We start from the raw sequence: 17,765 nt of genomic DNA on the forward strand, positions 1-17,765 counted from the left end.
TTAAACAACTTATATAACACATAATTGAGGTTGACTTCTGAGGACATGAACAGATTAGGATATAAATTAAAAAGACATATTGAGTTAGTAGGCGCTTTTTTGGGGAGAATTTCAGTCATTTTAGTTAGTTTAGAATAGCTGTTTACCTGAAGTAAATCGGATGTTTTTTGTTCACAGCCAGAGATTTGTCTTTGTTAAGTATTTTCTGATTCATGACAAGTTATTGTGACATCTAAAAGAATCCACTTCCATCTGTCAGACAGTTTAGTTTTATTAGGAAACTTAACTCATGTAAGAAAGAAACATCAGATAAGTCAGGCTTTCTGAATACTTGAAGTACAATTGAACTTAATTCAGTGGAGGGGCAGCATGGTATAGATCAGTGTGTTTTCACAGTGAGGTCCGTCCCTGGACCAGAAGCATCAGCTTCCCGTGGGAATGCCCCACCCCAAACCCACTGAATTAGCTCTGGAGACCAGCCTGTTTCTTAATAAGAGATTCTGTTTTAACAGGTGGTTCTGAGACATGCTCCAGTTTGAGAACCACTGCAAGCAGTGGGCCAGAGTCCCTAGGCCTAGGCCCTACACCCAATTTTGCATTTTAAGGGCAGTGTAATATTTGGCAAGTCATTTACTCTATCATTGCTTTAATTTCCTCAACTGTAAATTGGAAATAATATATCAAATAATATATCATCTGCATTACATACCTCACTAGGTTGTTGTGAAAATCAAATAAGCTAATAAATATGAAATACTATGCTATAAAGAAAGAGCTACAGAAATGTGAAGTGATTGTGTTGGACATTAACACGATCAGTGTAATAGATTTGAATTTCATAGTAAGTCATTTTTTCTGCATTTGGTTGTCCCAGATTTCCATCCCACTCTCTTAAGCAGGTTCTGAGCTTTGAAATTTTTTCTTTTAGAAATTCTGACAAGTTGCATGTTTATACCATGTTCCTTCAAAGAAGACTGAGGTGGAATTAGTTAATCTCAAGTTATTATTGTTCTCAACATTTTACCAGCATTTTCTCTTTAAAAAGACAACATTCTTTTCACCTGATTCACCTATTACTTTAATCATTTATTGATCTTTTTCCCCCTCCGCTTCACTTAGTTTCTTGTGCATGGTGAAACATAATATACATTGCAGTTGGATTGTTTTACTGGCTTCACATTGATATTAAATATGAGAGTTATATGGGATCAAGAATATCAGTTATATGCATATTGTCAACTATTTAAAATTTTTAAATGCAGTGAGATGCTGTATAAACTATGCTCCTGTCACTGATTGATCATTCTCATTGGTGTGTACATTCCCCTGATACTTTGTTTATTCATTTGTTCATTTAACAAACCTCTGCCTCATGTCTGCTGTGTTCCAGGCTTAGGACTAGGTATTGAAACAATTTTTAAGTTAAAGTAGCTTGCTGCCCCTAAGGAGTAAAAGTAAGGGTTTATCTGTGTAAACAGGTAGTGAAATTTGCATAGATAGACAAAGGAAAAAATAGTAAATGTTGCCAAGTGAAATCAGGGAAGGAATCACAGAAATGGTCATTTTGAACTAACTGTATCTTGAAGTATTGATAGGAACATATCTCTCTATATTGTATGGAGTCTGTAAAAAAAACTTGAGCCCTATATGCATTGCTTATATTACTCAGTAATATTTGATAAATGGATGAGTGACCAAAGAAAGATTGATTCTATGAGTAGTTCAGATATAAACCATATATTAAGAGGTATCATTTAATTCTTTTTTCTTGAAAATATTTAATTATTTTTGGTACCCTCAGTCATTTATCATTAGATCTGTGTTGAGTCTTAGTAAAGCTGCTCACTAAGTGGGTAAGTTATTTTGCTTTGCTGTGCCCTAGTTTCTTAGTTTTCTCCTATGTAAAATGAGGGGTTTGAATAAAATAGCTCTTTTAACACTGAAAGTCTATAGTTTGTATGAATTATTTCCTTTTTTACTCATCCGTGCAAAAAGTTGTTTCAGTTTCTTTGAATTTTATGTACCAACTATCATTTTCTTTTACATCATGACTTAGAGCCATTAGCTTGATTTTTTTTTTTCATACTCTCCTTTAGAAAGATCAATTGTGAGCCAAAAGCACAGGAACTGACTCTATAGTTACAGCTCGGTTTACAAACTTTTCAGAAATGTTACATGGTACTTGTTTGATTTGGTAGGTGCTGCAAAATAAATACTTGTTTTTTCTTGTTATGACACTATTCTTAGGGTTGGGTTCACATCCTAGATGAACTACCCTCTTAATCGTATGGTTGTGTTATTACTTCAGTAACTGGAATTCCCTGAGATACCATCTAATCTCGGATTCCAGCCTCTGACAAATAATTTTATTGTGAATTTTTAAATTCGTTAAATTGATTGTTTTAAGACGTATTTATTTTGGAAATAATTGGAAATTGGAAATGAATAAAAACTAAAGGAACTGGAAATCACTTTTAAAGAAAATCCTATTCCAGTGTCTCAAAAGTAGCATTTTACTTTGCAGATTGCATCACCATATCATTCTTCTTTAGCTTTCAGTAGATACGAATGAGTAATATTACAGTATTTATAGTTGTGTTTGATAACTTAACACACATATGAATACCCAAATATATTTTTTCATAAAAACACATCTGTATATTCAAAAGTCCATATGCATATTATCATTAAAATGTCTAATAATATGCATAATCAATAATCGATAGTCACTAGAGGGAAAATAAAGGATAGAATTTTAAATTCATTATCCATACCTACAATATTATAAAATTTCTGTCTTAAATCTCATTTTAGTTTCCTAAAGACTTCATAAAACTTGTCAACATTAGCTTACCAAAGTTGTTTTTTGCTTGTCTTTGTTTTTAATGTCTTTGGGGAGTAAAGGAAAAAAATGATAAAATTGTTACATCCTGTAGAAATGCTGGCATTTTAGTTTATTTAATGTGATTTTATTTGCCTATACGTTACACTGTATGAAACATAAGAAATAGGATTCTCTTGTAGTTAGATACTTAGAGAGAGAATGTTATATAATGTAACTTTGAACAAATGGCAATCCATCTTTTAATTTGCTTTTCTCATTTATTCAGGATTGATGGTATTAATGATGAAATAAATTAGCAATTTCATCATTAGTTGACAAAGCTTTGATGCTGATCATAAGCATGTACTTGAAAATATGTGTTTGCTGACGTTAATGTGAATTATTTGTATTAAATGAAAAAGATCAACGTTTAAAAAATAATGTTTTGACATATATATTTTTGAACCAGTTGCCCAATAGAGCCTGAGAGGGTTGTCTGTTTAAAGTGTGCAATTATCATTTTCCCTTAATGCTGTCAGAAACATATTGGTCTTTTACAACATAAATACCTATATATTGTTTTACATTCCTGCTTTCTATCATTAGTTATACATAGAATACAAATAGTATATCAAATATTAGTAACCATTTTTGCTAGTTTATTTTCTTGAAGATTATAATTAACTCTTGATCTAATATAAAGGGGTGAACTTACTGTAGTGTTTCCATAGAGAAGAAATGACTGATAAAATTTATGCTCTTTATCATTTCCTTTATGTTAAATTTAGTCACCTGCAGATCGGTGCAAGAAAATCCATGCTGGTGATGAAGTGATTCAAGTTAATCATCAGACTGTGGTATGTATAATTACCTTACAAGTCAGTGGGAGGAACTAATATAAAGATTGCCTAAAGCTTTGAAAGAATACCAATGGAATGAAAGGCCTGTTTGTGTACAAAATAATTGAATAGCCTTTTAAAAAATAACTATTTTTCTTAATTATCTGAAGAAACGTAAGGCATAGTTTTAAAAGAACATGAGGAAATATTGGTGGTGGCTGAGTTTAGATGTACATTTCTATATGGACAGGTGCAGGATAATATTACCCTATGAACTGGGGTGATCATTTTGGTATAGAAATTAAAGTGACAGTGCATACAAATTCAACCTTTTCTCAATATAACTTTTAAGTTTCATTTTATAAATTATCAAATTACCTAGTAGATATGTTTTGTAACAGCATACATTCATTCATCTACTTTAACATTGATTTGTTCATTAAAGTGTCTGGCAGATTGGTTTATTTTAATGTCAGTTTTTAAATTTAAATTGGAATAGCTGAATTGGCTTTTCATTTCCCAAAAGAGGACTATAGTTTAAGTTTTAAAACTATTGCACTTAACTAAATAAGTTCATATAATTTTTTTGCTCTATGAACCTCATGATTCCCTTTCTAGCTAAGAATGACAGTGGCATTCTGTGCCTACGGTAGATTTTCAAGGGCAATTTTTCTTAATCTTAGATTTAGAAAATGAACATCATCTGATTTTCATTTTGGACTATTTTCTGTCTCAGTTGATCTATCTCTGCCAAAATAAAGTATAAAGTTTTTAAAAAATGAAGTTAAAATTTAAATAATCTGATTATTGATTAATAATCCTCATTTTAAAAGAAAGTGGTTTTTTTTCCTGGTAAATATTCTACTTATGGCTCACTAACTCTTCAGAGTGAGTAATTATTTCCTGTTGTACCTTTTAACTAAATTTGGTTTTGCATGTTCTAGTCATAGAAGAAAGGCTGTATTTTGGGGGTAAGAAGACTCATGTGAAAAGTCTGATCTTTCTCGGTGATTCTGATATTAAGGCAGACGCTATTTCAATTTTGGTTTTGAATAAACTGAGAAGTTTGTTATATTTTGGAGAGGCTCCTGAACACTGATAATTAAAGTTATGATGTTTCTTCAATGAGTTCATTATCTAAGTGAATAAAAGTTAATGAAAGTTTGAAAAATTAAATGTGTGGGTGTAAAGTTAATACTAACTATTGTTAGTTAATGCTAATTAATGGAGAATATTGGTCATCGACAGAGCCTATCTACACTATGACAGTTTTGATGATAAGTTCTCATTACGAGAAACTATACAAAGTGATTGTCTTGCGTAAAGTTTCTTGTCCCCTAGGATGAGGATTTTGGGCAGTGGGATAAAGCAGCTGCTGCTTCTAATGTTCATGCTGCCTCCATTTCTACAATGTGACCTTAACAAATATGACATCTGTTGGATAGTTGGGCCTATTTCCAGTTGGTCAATTCTAAGAGGATAGAGATTAGTCTCTAATGAAAAATAAAATTGTTAAAATGATACTCTTTGTGGAGCAAAGATTCTCATGTCTATTGTATATGAAAGTCTTTAAAAGACTTCAAGTGAACTAATAAAATCTCTATGGATTGGTGATATTTATATACTGTGAGAATGTGTCAACACATCTTTGCATCACAGGGATATTCTAAAATATTAAAAACTACACAGAATGATGGTTGGGGGAACTTGCTTTCAGTTTTTGCTCTGAACTGACTTATGGTTTTAAGTGAGTCATGGTAACTATTTAACTTTATCTTTTTAATAATAATAACCATAGCCAACACTTACTGTGTTCTTACAGTGTGCCAAGCATCATGTTAAGTAGTTTACATATTTTATGTCATTTACTCCTCACAATAATCCTATGAAGAAGGTGTAAGTGGAGATTGAATGATATTTAACCCACCCACAGCTCAAAGCTCACTGACTACAAGGCCCATGCTCTTACTTCAGTTTTATTATACTCCCTCCCCAAAGTCAAATTATAAAATTATCAAACAAAAGGGGAGGAATTCTAATAATCCTGTAAGTAAACCCCAGGATTCAGGGAGAGACTACATGGAGCCAAGGGTAGAGAAGAAGACAGGAAGTGAGAATTTACGTAACTGGGGTAGTGCTTCAGCTGAACTGAAATTAGAAATGGGGTTGAAATTTAACTTGACTGCCACTTCTTCACTCACTCCTTTCCTTCAGATAGACAAGATATGTAAAACACAATGCCAGGCACACATTAGGAGTTCAACAGAAACTAACTTTCCAACCTCCCTTCCTCCCTTTTACCTACTACAACAGTTGGGCCAATTGGAGTCCAGTTCCTTGACAGACTGCTACTACAACCTACAAATTGATTTTGGTTGATAATAGAGACATTCTCTGTTAGGAAATTATGTTGAATTCCATGAAAGTAGCCTTCCTTAATAATGTGATCAATTACCAGATTGTCTCCTTTGTGTTCAAGTAGAGGCATAGTTGTGCAAGAATGGTACCTTTCATTAAATGCACCCTACTCTGTCCTCTTTTTCTTGCTATTGCCTGCATTGTGGTCTGTGCAGTGCTTTTGACTTCTTACCAGACAATATACAGAAGTGGGGAAATGGACATTATCTGAGTTTTATTACTATGAAAGGTTTGATAGGTTGATAAATTAGTTGAAACAAGTATAAGTTAATTGCAGTCTGCAATTACCCCTCTGTCCCTGCATTCATAACCAGGGACATTAGGGGTTGGTTATGAAATAATAATTACATTAAAGTATGGCCTAATACATCTGAAATACATATTTAATGATATTTTAATCCAGTAATTAACTAACCAGAATAGTGAGATTTTGCCAATATTATTCTATACCAATCTAGATTCAATAATGAAAAGAGTAACATTCAATTTTATATTTTGAATGTTATTAGCCCAGTTAGTAGTTTTCTGTAATTCTAAAATTTCCTACTGCTATAGGTAGTAATGTACAATATAAAATTCGATAACTTTTCTTATTATAAAATACCTGTAAAAGCAATGTGAAATTTTTCCCTAAAAGTCTGAGAAAGTTAAATAATCACAGATGAATTCAAATACTATTTTTTGAAATTGCTAGTATGGTATATCTTCAAGATATCCAATTAGATGTGTGTGTTTGTGTGTTTCTAGTTTGCTCTTTTTTTAAAAAAAGTACATTTTCTTATTTGAAATGAAACTGGAAGTTTTATGTCCTTTTTCACGTTGCTATATTCTTTATTATAAGTGGCTTTTAAGCTTTTCTAATCAACATACTTCTGTGGCTGAGAAACTGTGGCTGCCAGGTAGGAAGAAGAAAAAATCATGAACATCCAAGCAAAGCAGACTGAGTCCTATTGCATGTCTTCCCTGCCAGTGAAGATCCAACTCCTCAAAGGCTGCTGGAATCTCCCAAGATTTTTTCCACTTCATCTGCCACTACATTCCTCTCTGGGAGATACCTCGGCATAGTTTGAACCAACAACTCTGCCCTCATGATGCACTTTTAACACTTTTTTTTTTTTAGCTGATGAGACTACTTACAGTTATTAAATCTATCTGGGCATATTCCTAATGAATCTGTTAAAATTTCATGTCAATGCTGTTTTTGGTGTGTAAGTGTTATAAAGATTCTATCCATACTAAAAACAGATATTTTCTTCTTAGGGATATCAGTTGAAAAGAGTGGGGTATGTGATGGTTGAATCCAGCATTTGGAAAATTTTCCTTTTATTTTGTGTATATACTAAAACATATTCACTATTATTTTGGAAGGTCTTCTGGAACCTGGTGACTACATTATGGCAAGAAATGGTTCAATAGATGGGGCTATAAATCCTACTGGGAAATAACGGGGTTGGGATAGTCAAGAAGAATATAGACTACAACAAATAGGGTGTTAGACATTGATCAGTGAGAGATGGAAGATGAACACTGTAAACTAGTGTGTTTTGTTACCCCCAAATGGTAAACGTTGCTGAACAAGAATGCAGGTGATGGCAGAGTGGGTGGGGAGAAGGGAACAAGTTAAAGGACTATTGAGTTATCTTGAAAGGTCATTCTAACTTCATTTATGTAACTCTCAATGGCGTCTCCCTTATTCTCTCTTATTCTCACTCTAGTCTCTCATTTTTTACTCTTTCTTCACCCTCTTGTTCCTTCAACCCCAGAACAACAGGCTCGTATTGTTTGAAAGAGAAACCAACGTAATCAGAATGGATGGAGAGTGTGGTGACCCATTAAAACCCAGCTCTCCCTTTCCCTCCCTCTCACCCTACCGCCCTGCCCCTGGACTTCAGCAGGAAGGAAGGAGTGGCTCATTGAGTGGAATCAGTACCACAGTATTGGCTAACACTGATGTGCTTTTTCTCTCTCTTTTTTAATTTGTTTAATTGTTGTCTTTATTTTTTTAGGTTTTTCTTCTAATTCAGTTTTCTTCTCCTTTCCTTTACCATCCTCATCTCTTCTCACTTGACTATTTCTCCTCCATTCTTCACCTCTTTCAGGTTTTTTTTTAATTCTTGCCTATTTTCTTCTGTTCTCCTTTCTCAAAAGAGAAAGTATTTATCTTATGATTCCTTATAACCAGAATATTGAAAACTGAGACCTCAAATGGCAGTATTTGTGGTGCACCTCCTTTCTTATTCCTGTAAACACAAGATGTTGCTGGAATACAGAGATTAAATATGTTAGCATGGTGTTTAACATATTGCTTAATAAATGGTTATGATAATACCCTAAAATAACTCCGTTAGGATACTAAGAAATTGGTATTCTAAAACAGAGCACGTGAATTGTTCTCTTTTGGAAGGGAAAAATATCATGAAGAGACACTTACCAAAAATTGAAAGAAATAATGCATCATAGTTTTTAGTTACTCATAGTAATATTTTATTTCAGGTTCTACCTTATATAGTATGTCATTTATGAGATGGTGGTAGATTGTTTTTCTTTTATTTTACCTTGAATATCGTGGATTTGATGAGATGTGTGGAAACTGGTTTTGAATTGCCACATATTGATATAAGTTATATATTTTATTTTCCCTAGAGAAATCAATTCATTACTTTATTATCCAATATTTTATGATTTTTCTGTTATCAAACAACAATTATCTTAAGTCTTTATATAAAGGAGATAAGTTGTATGATACCTTAACATTGGTAACTTCCTGTGAACCAATTTATTTTTTCTGCAGATCTCTGCATCCTGATTTCTTTCGTATTTATGCAGTTCTTACTAGCTTCACCAGGAAAAGACTAATTGGTTTTAAACATGATTAACGCTAATTTATTTTTATTATTAGAAACATCTTTCAGTGTCAACATACAGTTAATATGGTTCAGTTATTTTACATGGAATTTTAAAAGGTTTCCATATTAAGTGATTATTTTGTATGTTTCAACTGTATCTGTTGGCTGATGTTCTTACCTACTCTGGCTTATTAAGTGTGCAACTCATTTGCAAATCAGTGTCAATAACTATATCCCTTTTCCTACATCTATCAGAAAGGCAAAAGTTGGCCAGTCACAATTCCCTGATTTACTTTCTGTCTGTAGTAGGGGTGGGCAATTAATAGATAACAGTTAACTGCCTAATGAAGATAAAAAATTATTGCATGAAAGGGAAACACATTAGAACATCATAAAATAGGAAATTCAAGAGATAATTATAAAAGTCTCACATTCTTTTCAGGTTATTTAGCCCTAGGATTTAAATATAGGTTTCATCCACTAAATTAATATTCTGATCAGCTTGGTGGCTGAAATTTTAGGTAATGTAACCACTGATCACTTTCACATTCCCTCTCATCTTATTACTCTAATACTGGGCAATAAGGGGAATTTAAAATTGAGACAAATGGCAGAGAGAGTTCACTGTGGCCCCATTTAGAGCTGACCCTGAGTTACCTTTTTTGTCTGAGTTGTTGCATTTCTGATAAAATGATTTCTAAAGATAACTTCTACAGTGAAAGTATTTATAACCATTATGGAAGTTCTTAAACTAAAACTTTTATTAATAAAGATGTAGAATGCTGTTTATTTAGCTATATAAATGCATATATACACATTCTTTGGTTTTGTTTTGATAAATATAGTCATCTATTGCAGTATTTGCTAGTATTTTCAAATACACATATCTGTTAAATGTCTACCAGTAAATGACATTATAAAAATTCATAGAAAAGCTGTAGATTTTAAAACATGTTACTCTTTGAATACTAGGGCTTTGGTTCCTTTTAATTACGTTTTTCGTTTGGATTCCTAAATTAAATTTAAGCTGAATTTTTTCATAAGTATAGACTTTTTTTTATTCTTTCTCAGAATTCTTATAAATAGGATCTATAGATTTTTAGATAACAATGCTTTGTTTCATCCCTTAGCTTTGGTGACTAAGACTCTTTATTTTAAAATACACATATTTCCAATGTCTTTGCAAGGAGAACAGAAATGAAACATAGGAAGGAATGGCTGAAATGTAATAATTTCCATATATATGCAAATACAAAATGGTGTTAAAATTTAACCTATGCAAATATCTTTATAAAAATTTTAGTTAAAAACCTGTATTATTGTGGTTCTTTTAAAATAGCTTACTGATTTTGGGGGGAATGAGGTTCTATGATATGACCAAAGATTCATCCCCACAGTCTTTCACTGTGATGTGATTGTCTTCCTTCTCCACGTCTCCCTAGCAGAGTCTTTCAGACTCACTCAATTTTATGTTTTGGAGAAGTTAAAGAATACCATGAATGATAATGAAATAAAAATAAATGGGCTTCAATTTAGTTTTCTATAGCATATACGAATGTAAACCATGAAGCCCCCAAAATAAACTTTTGGCCTTCAGAGGCCAAAATATTACCAAATAGTGTATTGAGCTGGAAGAAGGGGGAGAGAGCAGTAGGTTCAAGATGCTAAACTATACCCATAGTTTTTAAATCAGCTTGCCACAGAAGCAGAGATACCAGCAATACAAAGGCTGCAGTTAATATAAGTGTTGGTAACAGGAGATAATGCAAGTAACAGGATATGGAAATGTATCACCTTTGGTGAAAACATTGTGGGTGATTTGTAGAACTTAATGGAAAAAATTATGATTATTATTTTCTTCCTCCCATGAGCTTCCTCATGAGCCAATCAAGAAATTCTGATTTAACCCTCAGAACTTCTTGGTTACGGAGAAAGACTCCAGGAAGGTGGTGTACAATAGGTGAGAAACAAAGTACTAGCTTCTTGTAGTCTCCAAGTTGGCTTTCTCTCTTGGACTCCCTGTCCATCTTCAGAAGTGAGGAACTGTGTTCTCTATGCTTTCTCTTTAAATATAACACACACACACACACACACGCGCGCGCACATACATTATATATCTGACTGTCTGTGAAGTGCACATGAAAATATTAACTACCAAAACATATGTTTAAATTCAAATTGTGAGCAGCTCAACACGGTCCAAGTTTTACCGTAAAATTAAGCCACATAAAAAACAAATGCTTTGATGTATGCAGTCTTATTTCACTGGATAAGTGCCTTTTAAAGTTAAGGAGACTGTGAGGTGAAGAGTGGCTCAGTGAATAACGACATAAAATTGTGGAGTTTTTCCTCTAATGAAAATAAAACTTTTTAATTCCCATATTCCTTCTTTTCGAATGTTTGTTCCTTTCATGTTCTCCCAAGATTATCTCTTCTAATCATGTTTGTAAAAATATCAGTACTAAGGTTTTATTTAAAATAGATAACACCTTGGGTCATTTCTGAATACTCTGAATTACCTATTTAAATTACTCCATGTTGGAATTTAAGGTCACTTTTTTTTTGCATTTAGTTAATTAACCAAATGCATACCTTTCAGCTTATATTTCTTTATATTTGAACCGTAGGTAATTCTTTGTTTCTATTCAGTAAATGAATGATTGTGGAAGAGCAAAATTAGGGTATCTCCAAATATACTATAGTTTAATATTGTAAGACTTTATCATTAGTATTATGTGAAAAAAATAAATTTAGGTGAAGGTGAAGTTTGTAGATTGGTACTCAAATTTAGTAGTTCTAGGATCTTTGAAAAATATTGTGTATCAAAATTCATTACTTCTGAAATGTTTTTAAATGTTTTAGTAATGCAGGGGAACAGAGCACTATAATAAATATCTCAGCACCAAAAAATTTGGCAAAAACAGTGTCATTAGTCTCAGGGTGATAGGTTGTATATTGAATTAAGTCTCTTCAGTGCTTTTAAAAAGAGCAGAAGAACGTTTGGGTATAGTGTGACATATCAGACATTCATATAGGCACACTTCAAGTCTCTTTGAAATTTCCTTTGTGAAGAGGTATCATTTATACATTACAAACTGTTAGTAAGAGCCAGTGTATACACAGGAGCGTGTGTAATTGTTAATGAATGGATCTGTTACTTTGTCTTCTGAAGGATAATAACTTTGAAAATCTGTTAAGAATGTCCTATCTTCCTGCTTGTATGTGTAGAGATGTTTTCTTGTAACTCCAAATACAGTTGTGACAAAGGTAAAGAAGGTCTAAGTTGATAGGCTTACATTCTTACCTTTATGTTTATTTTTTAACTCTGCCTACTTGGGACCATAGAGTAGAGATTCTTTTCATATCTTGGTCAAATAATTCACCAGCTATTGTTTCAAAATCAGATAGGCTAGAGAAAGTCCTAAAGGGGTCAGAGACAACTTCTTCCCTGTATGTACAAAGAGGAAAGGAAGAGTGTCACCTCTTCAGCACCAACCCCAAAGTGTTCTGTGCATCTAATCTGGGCAACCCATTGTCCAAGGACCTGCCCACTTATGTTGTGTTAACCCAAGAACCCCTGGTATCCTCTTCAGCCTGATCAAAGCAATTACAAGCCCCATCTACAAGAAAGCAGAGCCTCTGGCTTTTAACTCTTGGGATACCTTAAAAACTTTCTTGGACAATTTTAATCCTGTTTGTGTTGTATATAAAATGCATTTCAATGTCCAAGTTGGGGATTACATTTAACTAGTAAGACTTGCCATTGTTTAGGGACACTGACTTTTGCTACCTGGACAATCAGGAAGGTAATAGTAGTAGTTCGGCATATGTGAAAAGCAGATTATCTTTAATAATAAGGCATATTTTGTGTAACATGTATAAGTGGGTTTTTAAAGGTTCATTCCAATCCATAAACTTAATGTGAATGAAATATTCTATTAAAATATTGAGAAAGAGAAACTTGGACTATGTACAACCACTACAAAATATTTTTCTAGAAGAAAACTTTCCTAACAGTGTTTATATAATAATAAAGCAGAATCTTTCTATGACAAATAGCAACTATATCCACGGTTATATTCCTTGTCATAAATCACTATGACTTTAGGTCTGAAGTATCCAGGATATAAATACTGGTTTTTTTAAATGTTCATTTATAAGAAAGTATATTTGGTAATTTGAGGGAAACAATGTCTATTATAGCTTTAGTATCAAGTATATTACATTTAGAGAAAAATTTAAAACTACATCTTGGTTTTACATACAAAACTAAACTCCCTTTGGAGTTTTAAGGCACTTTATTGTCTCTGAAACATTTACATTCTCATGTCACCATATCGTTTCACTAGTTGAGTTATCAACAAATACTGATTAAGTCTCTGCCATTTGTAAGGCATTGATTGCAGGTATATCCAGACAAATAAGACTCAGTTTTTATCCTAAAAAAAAAAAAAAAACCCTCAAAAAGTTTTGTGAGGGTAGATGAAGGGGGGGGGTGAGGAAAAATATATAACTTTAATAAGAGGCAGTGCATGAAAAAAAATGCCACTGGAGAGATACAAACAGTGTACCATGAGATCACATGAGGAAAATAAGGTTCTAGCTGTAAGAGGCTTTATGATGGTACTGCATTTAATAAGTGCCATTATGGATACGTAAGATTTTATAGGTGGGAGAAAAATTGCAAGTAGAAGGAAGAACGCTTTTGCAAGGATATAGCTGAGGAGAAAAGCACAGTGTTCGAGGGGAACATAATACTAACTTCACCAACTCTTCCACCCATACTGAACTACCGAAAGTTGCCCAAACTGGTTTTACCTTGTCTCACGGCTTTCTTCACTCCCTCAACATCCACATCACCTTCACGTGTCCAATTCCTAAGAAATTCAGCTTAGACTAATAGGAAACCTTCCCTGAACCCTCAAGAATGGGTTAGATGCCCCTTTGGGAGGCTCCCATTTCACCCTGTATCCATTCTATTGACGTACTTCTCTTAATTTATTGTAAATGTTCATTGACCTGCTCATCTCTCGCCTGTTCATTATGCTTTTTAATGAGTCACAGGTTGCACTGCAAGTACCATTGTATCCATAATAAATAGAAGGCACACAATAAATGGTTAGTGATTCTATAAGTTATAATATCTAATCTTAAAAACATATTAAAATATTCTAGACATGAGCAAGTCACTGCCTTCAAGACACTCATTGTCTAGTAGAGCTGTTCTTAAAATGTGGTTCCCAGACCTGTAGCATCAGCATCATTTGGGAACTTGTGAAAAAAAATGTAAATTCTAGGGCCCCACCTCAGACCTACTGGATCAAAAACTCTGGGGTTTCCAGGAGATCCTAACACATTCTGAAGTTTAAGAACCACATTAAAGAAAAATAATATGAGACAGCTATGGCCATATTGGCAAAGGACCTATTTGAGGAATTGATTCTTTAGTTAGGCCTTTGGAGAGCTTTTCAAAGGTTTTGAGGGGAAGAACACTTCTATACTGTAGCAGTATTTTGGAGCTGCAAAAGATCAGAGTAGAAAGAGCCGTTAGGACTCTGTTTTAAGTCTAACAGTCAGGTATCCACGCCAGAAGTAAGGCAGTGAGAGGAAATATTAATTGCTAGAATCTATTCTTTAGGATACATGTGGATTAAAAAGAGGGGGAACTGTCAAAGGTGACTCCATACTCAAAACTTGAGAGGATGATAGGGAGCTTTTTGTTATTGCTGTTGAATGAGAACAGGAAGCTGAGTTTGGTTTCTAAAGTGTTGCATTCATTTGAACTACCACTACTACTATGTTTGTAATCTTGGCCAAGAAAACTTAATCTCTTTTTGCTTCAGTTTCTTCACATGTAAAATGGGTTTAATAGTTTACTTCCTAGGGCTGTCATAAGAATGAAAATATAAGTAAAAGGAATGTAATATAGACAGAAGAATCTAGCGTAGTGAATTACTGGTGCTTGATTATTCAGTAGCTATTAGTATGGATGAACTGAACTGTTGGAAATATGTCACGAGTTCTTGATAGGGAGCAGGGATGGTTAGAAAGATTTGGGATTCATGCAGCAAGTTGTTAGTAGAAGCTCTGGGAAGAGAAGAAATTATTGTAAGAAGACAGCATGAAATACTAGGGGTAGAACACTTAGCCTAGAGGAAATACCTGCATTTATTGGTTGTAAGGAGGAAGAAAAGATGGAGGACAAGTAATCAGAGATGTACCAGGACCACATCCTTTTACTAAAGCTCATCTCTGTTGTCATCTATTTGCGCTTTCCTACCCATTCTGTGTATTAGAGTTGTAATGTATTGTGATTTTGGAAGTCTAATCTAATCCTTTAGCCTGTGCAAGAATATTTAAATGTCTCTTTTGGTGTTGAGTTCACTTTTTCACAAGTCAGACAATTCCTTTTCGGATGTCTTTGATTATTAAAATGTTTTTCTTCATATGTATCCCAAACCCATTATCTCTTAAAGTTTTGTATCTTATTTAATTCCTTCCTATGTTAGGATCCCACTAGGCTCCCTTCTTCCTTCTTTCAAAGCTCCCTGTATCTCCTTGTACAGAAAGACTTCCATTGCACCCAATGTAAAGAATACAATCATTTTTCATATTAGTGTTGTATCTTCACATGGCTTTTCATTCAGGTCTATCACACTTAATACTTTAAAATCATAGCCAGAAACTCAAATGAGGAAATGGAAAACTAATCTTGAAAAATGATTAATACACATTGATATATTTTACCTATTTGGACATGTATGTACCATTACATTTAGCTCCGAACACGGGGCTCCCAAATTTCTTGAAGTTGTAACCCGTATACTTGCCTCATTTCATCATACCATCTACTCATGTCCCCCTATAATCTGTCAACCATAAATATCTCAATAACAGTTAAAGAGAAATAAATTTATTTCAATAATTCATTACATTTAATTATATGTTCGAAGATATGTGAGGGTATCACAGAACCAGAGCTGAGAATTATTTTTCCTGGAGCTCTAAGACCATGCCATATTTGCCCTTGAATAGAACGTGGTACAACCCAATAAATGGGGACAGTTGTTAAGAATAATATGCAGTAGAAAAGATAGAAAGTAATGAAGAAATGATCCAAGTCAGGGAGCTTGAGAAAGGACTAAGGAAAAAAGGATTATTCGCATGAGAGGCATGTTGTCTGGCTGCTGTTTATATGTATACAAGTCCTGGGATGGGACTGATATAGCTAAAACCTACCTGTTATTAAGGAAAACGTTACACATAGGCTCGGAATTACTCAGCCAGCTTCATTCCTATTCAATAATTTCCACATGAACCTGAGTTAACACTTAAGTGAGGTATCTACTGAAATCGTTCATTGAATAAAAAAAAAACAGATAATGTAGTTCTTGACTTATTGTGCACAGTTGAATAATAATTTTGTTTTTCTTTTGATAATTATATAAAAGTATAATGCACAGAGCAGATGTCATTTCCCCATCACCACCTTTTACTGTTTTAAATAGTGTTATCTTTCTGGTTCTGTTCTTTTTTGTGGGAATTTTCCATCCATAACAAACAGTCCTAACTAGATACTTCATAAAATTCACGATTTTCTCACTGGAATATTACTATTCATACACTAGGTCCATTTACTTTATTGATTTTATTGTTTATAAAAATAACATGTTTATTGCCAAAAGTTCAGGAAATAAAAGAATAAAGAAGAAAATATATATTGTAGTCTGTACTCCCCTTTAATGTAACCATTGTTAATGGTGTTGTATAGCTTTCTGTGTTTTCTATATTTATATAAAATTTTTTACAAAAGTAGAATTGAAGTACATTAGCTATTTTTAAACTTTTTTCTACACAATTTTTATACCCCATGCTAATGGGCATTTACATAATGTACAGTTTTTTATTGGTTTAAACAGTACTGCAACACACATGTTGCACATTTATCTCTGTGCTCTTATCCAATCATTTTCTTTTGGCAGTGAAAGTAGAATTTGGGAGTCAAAGATAAATACTTCATATGGGTCACTTTTTTAAAGATATTGCTAATCTTATGTTAGTGAGTGTGGGAAGGTTGATTAAAAAGTAGTAAAGTTATATAATTTTCTGCCATTAAGTAACATTCAGCTATAAAATTTAAGAGTAACCAAATTATTACTTTCTCATCAAAAAACAATTTCACTTTCTCATGGAGAAACAATTCTGGTTTTTGGAATTGTGTATTCAAAAAGAGCATAGAGAAACTGAAAAAGCAGGATGAATCAAATTACACTGAACGTTACACTGGAAAACACCATCTAGCCCTAAAATTTTCAACTCGTCACAATGATTATGTCATACAAGAAAATGGAAAGAAATTGGTGGGTAGAAATCAATGTGTAATTCGTTGTCAAGAGTAGATAGGCTGAAAGAAGGGTGCAGTCATCATATTGACTGCTTTAGTATAGTTAGCAATTATTTGAATTGCTTTAGTATAGTTAGCAATTATTTGAATAAATAAAGTAAATGATAAAAAGTGGTTATACTCTTTGTATAAACAGTATGTTTTCTCCCTCCAAACCTGGAACTCAGAAATCTGCTCGCATATTTTTTTGGCAAGCAAAATGAATACTTGGATTTGAACTAACTTTACTTTGACTCTTGGCTCATAGAAATGGCTGTAGGGACACTACTTAGCTATCAGAAGAATCAGAATCAAAGTAATGTACCTTTGGGGACATAATAATCTCCACTTATATAGAATGGGAGACATTTGACCAGTTCCATTACTGTAGCTGATCCACATTAATGTGATTTTTCAAAAAACTGGCAGCCTCTTATTCGTGGTAGGCAAGTATC

At 33.3% G+C, this 17,765-nt stretch overlaps 1 protein-coding gene across 4 annotated transcripts in view; it reads left to right on the forward strand.

Moving 5' to 3' along the window:
• CNKSR2 (connector enhancer of kinase suppressor of Ras 2) overlaps positions 1–17,765 on the forward strand; it is a 259,346-nt gene that overhangs the window by 118,891 nt on the left and 122,690 nt on the right. For all 4 annotated transcript variants that reach the window (XM_036840306.1, XM_036840307.1, XM_036840308.1 and 1 more), the window contains exon 8: positions 3,613–3,681. In XM_036840306.1, the coding sequence (XP_036696201.1) occupies positions 3,613–3,681 (69 nt within the window). The remainder of the gene's footprint in view (positions 1–3,612; positions 3,682–17,765) is intronic.

The sequence above is a fragment of the Balaenoptera musculus genome, chromosome X (assembly GCF_009873245.2).
Source record: "Balaenoptera musculus isolate JJ_BM4_2016_0621 chromosome X, mBalMus1.pri.v3, whole genome shotgun sequence".
NCBI lineage: Eukaryota > Metazoa > Chordata > Mammalia > Artiodactyla > Balaenopteridae > Balaenoptera > Balaenoptera musculus.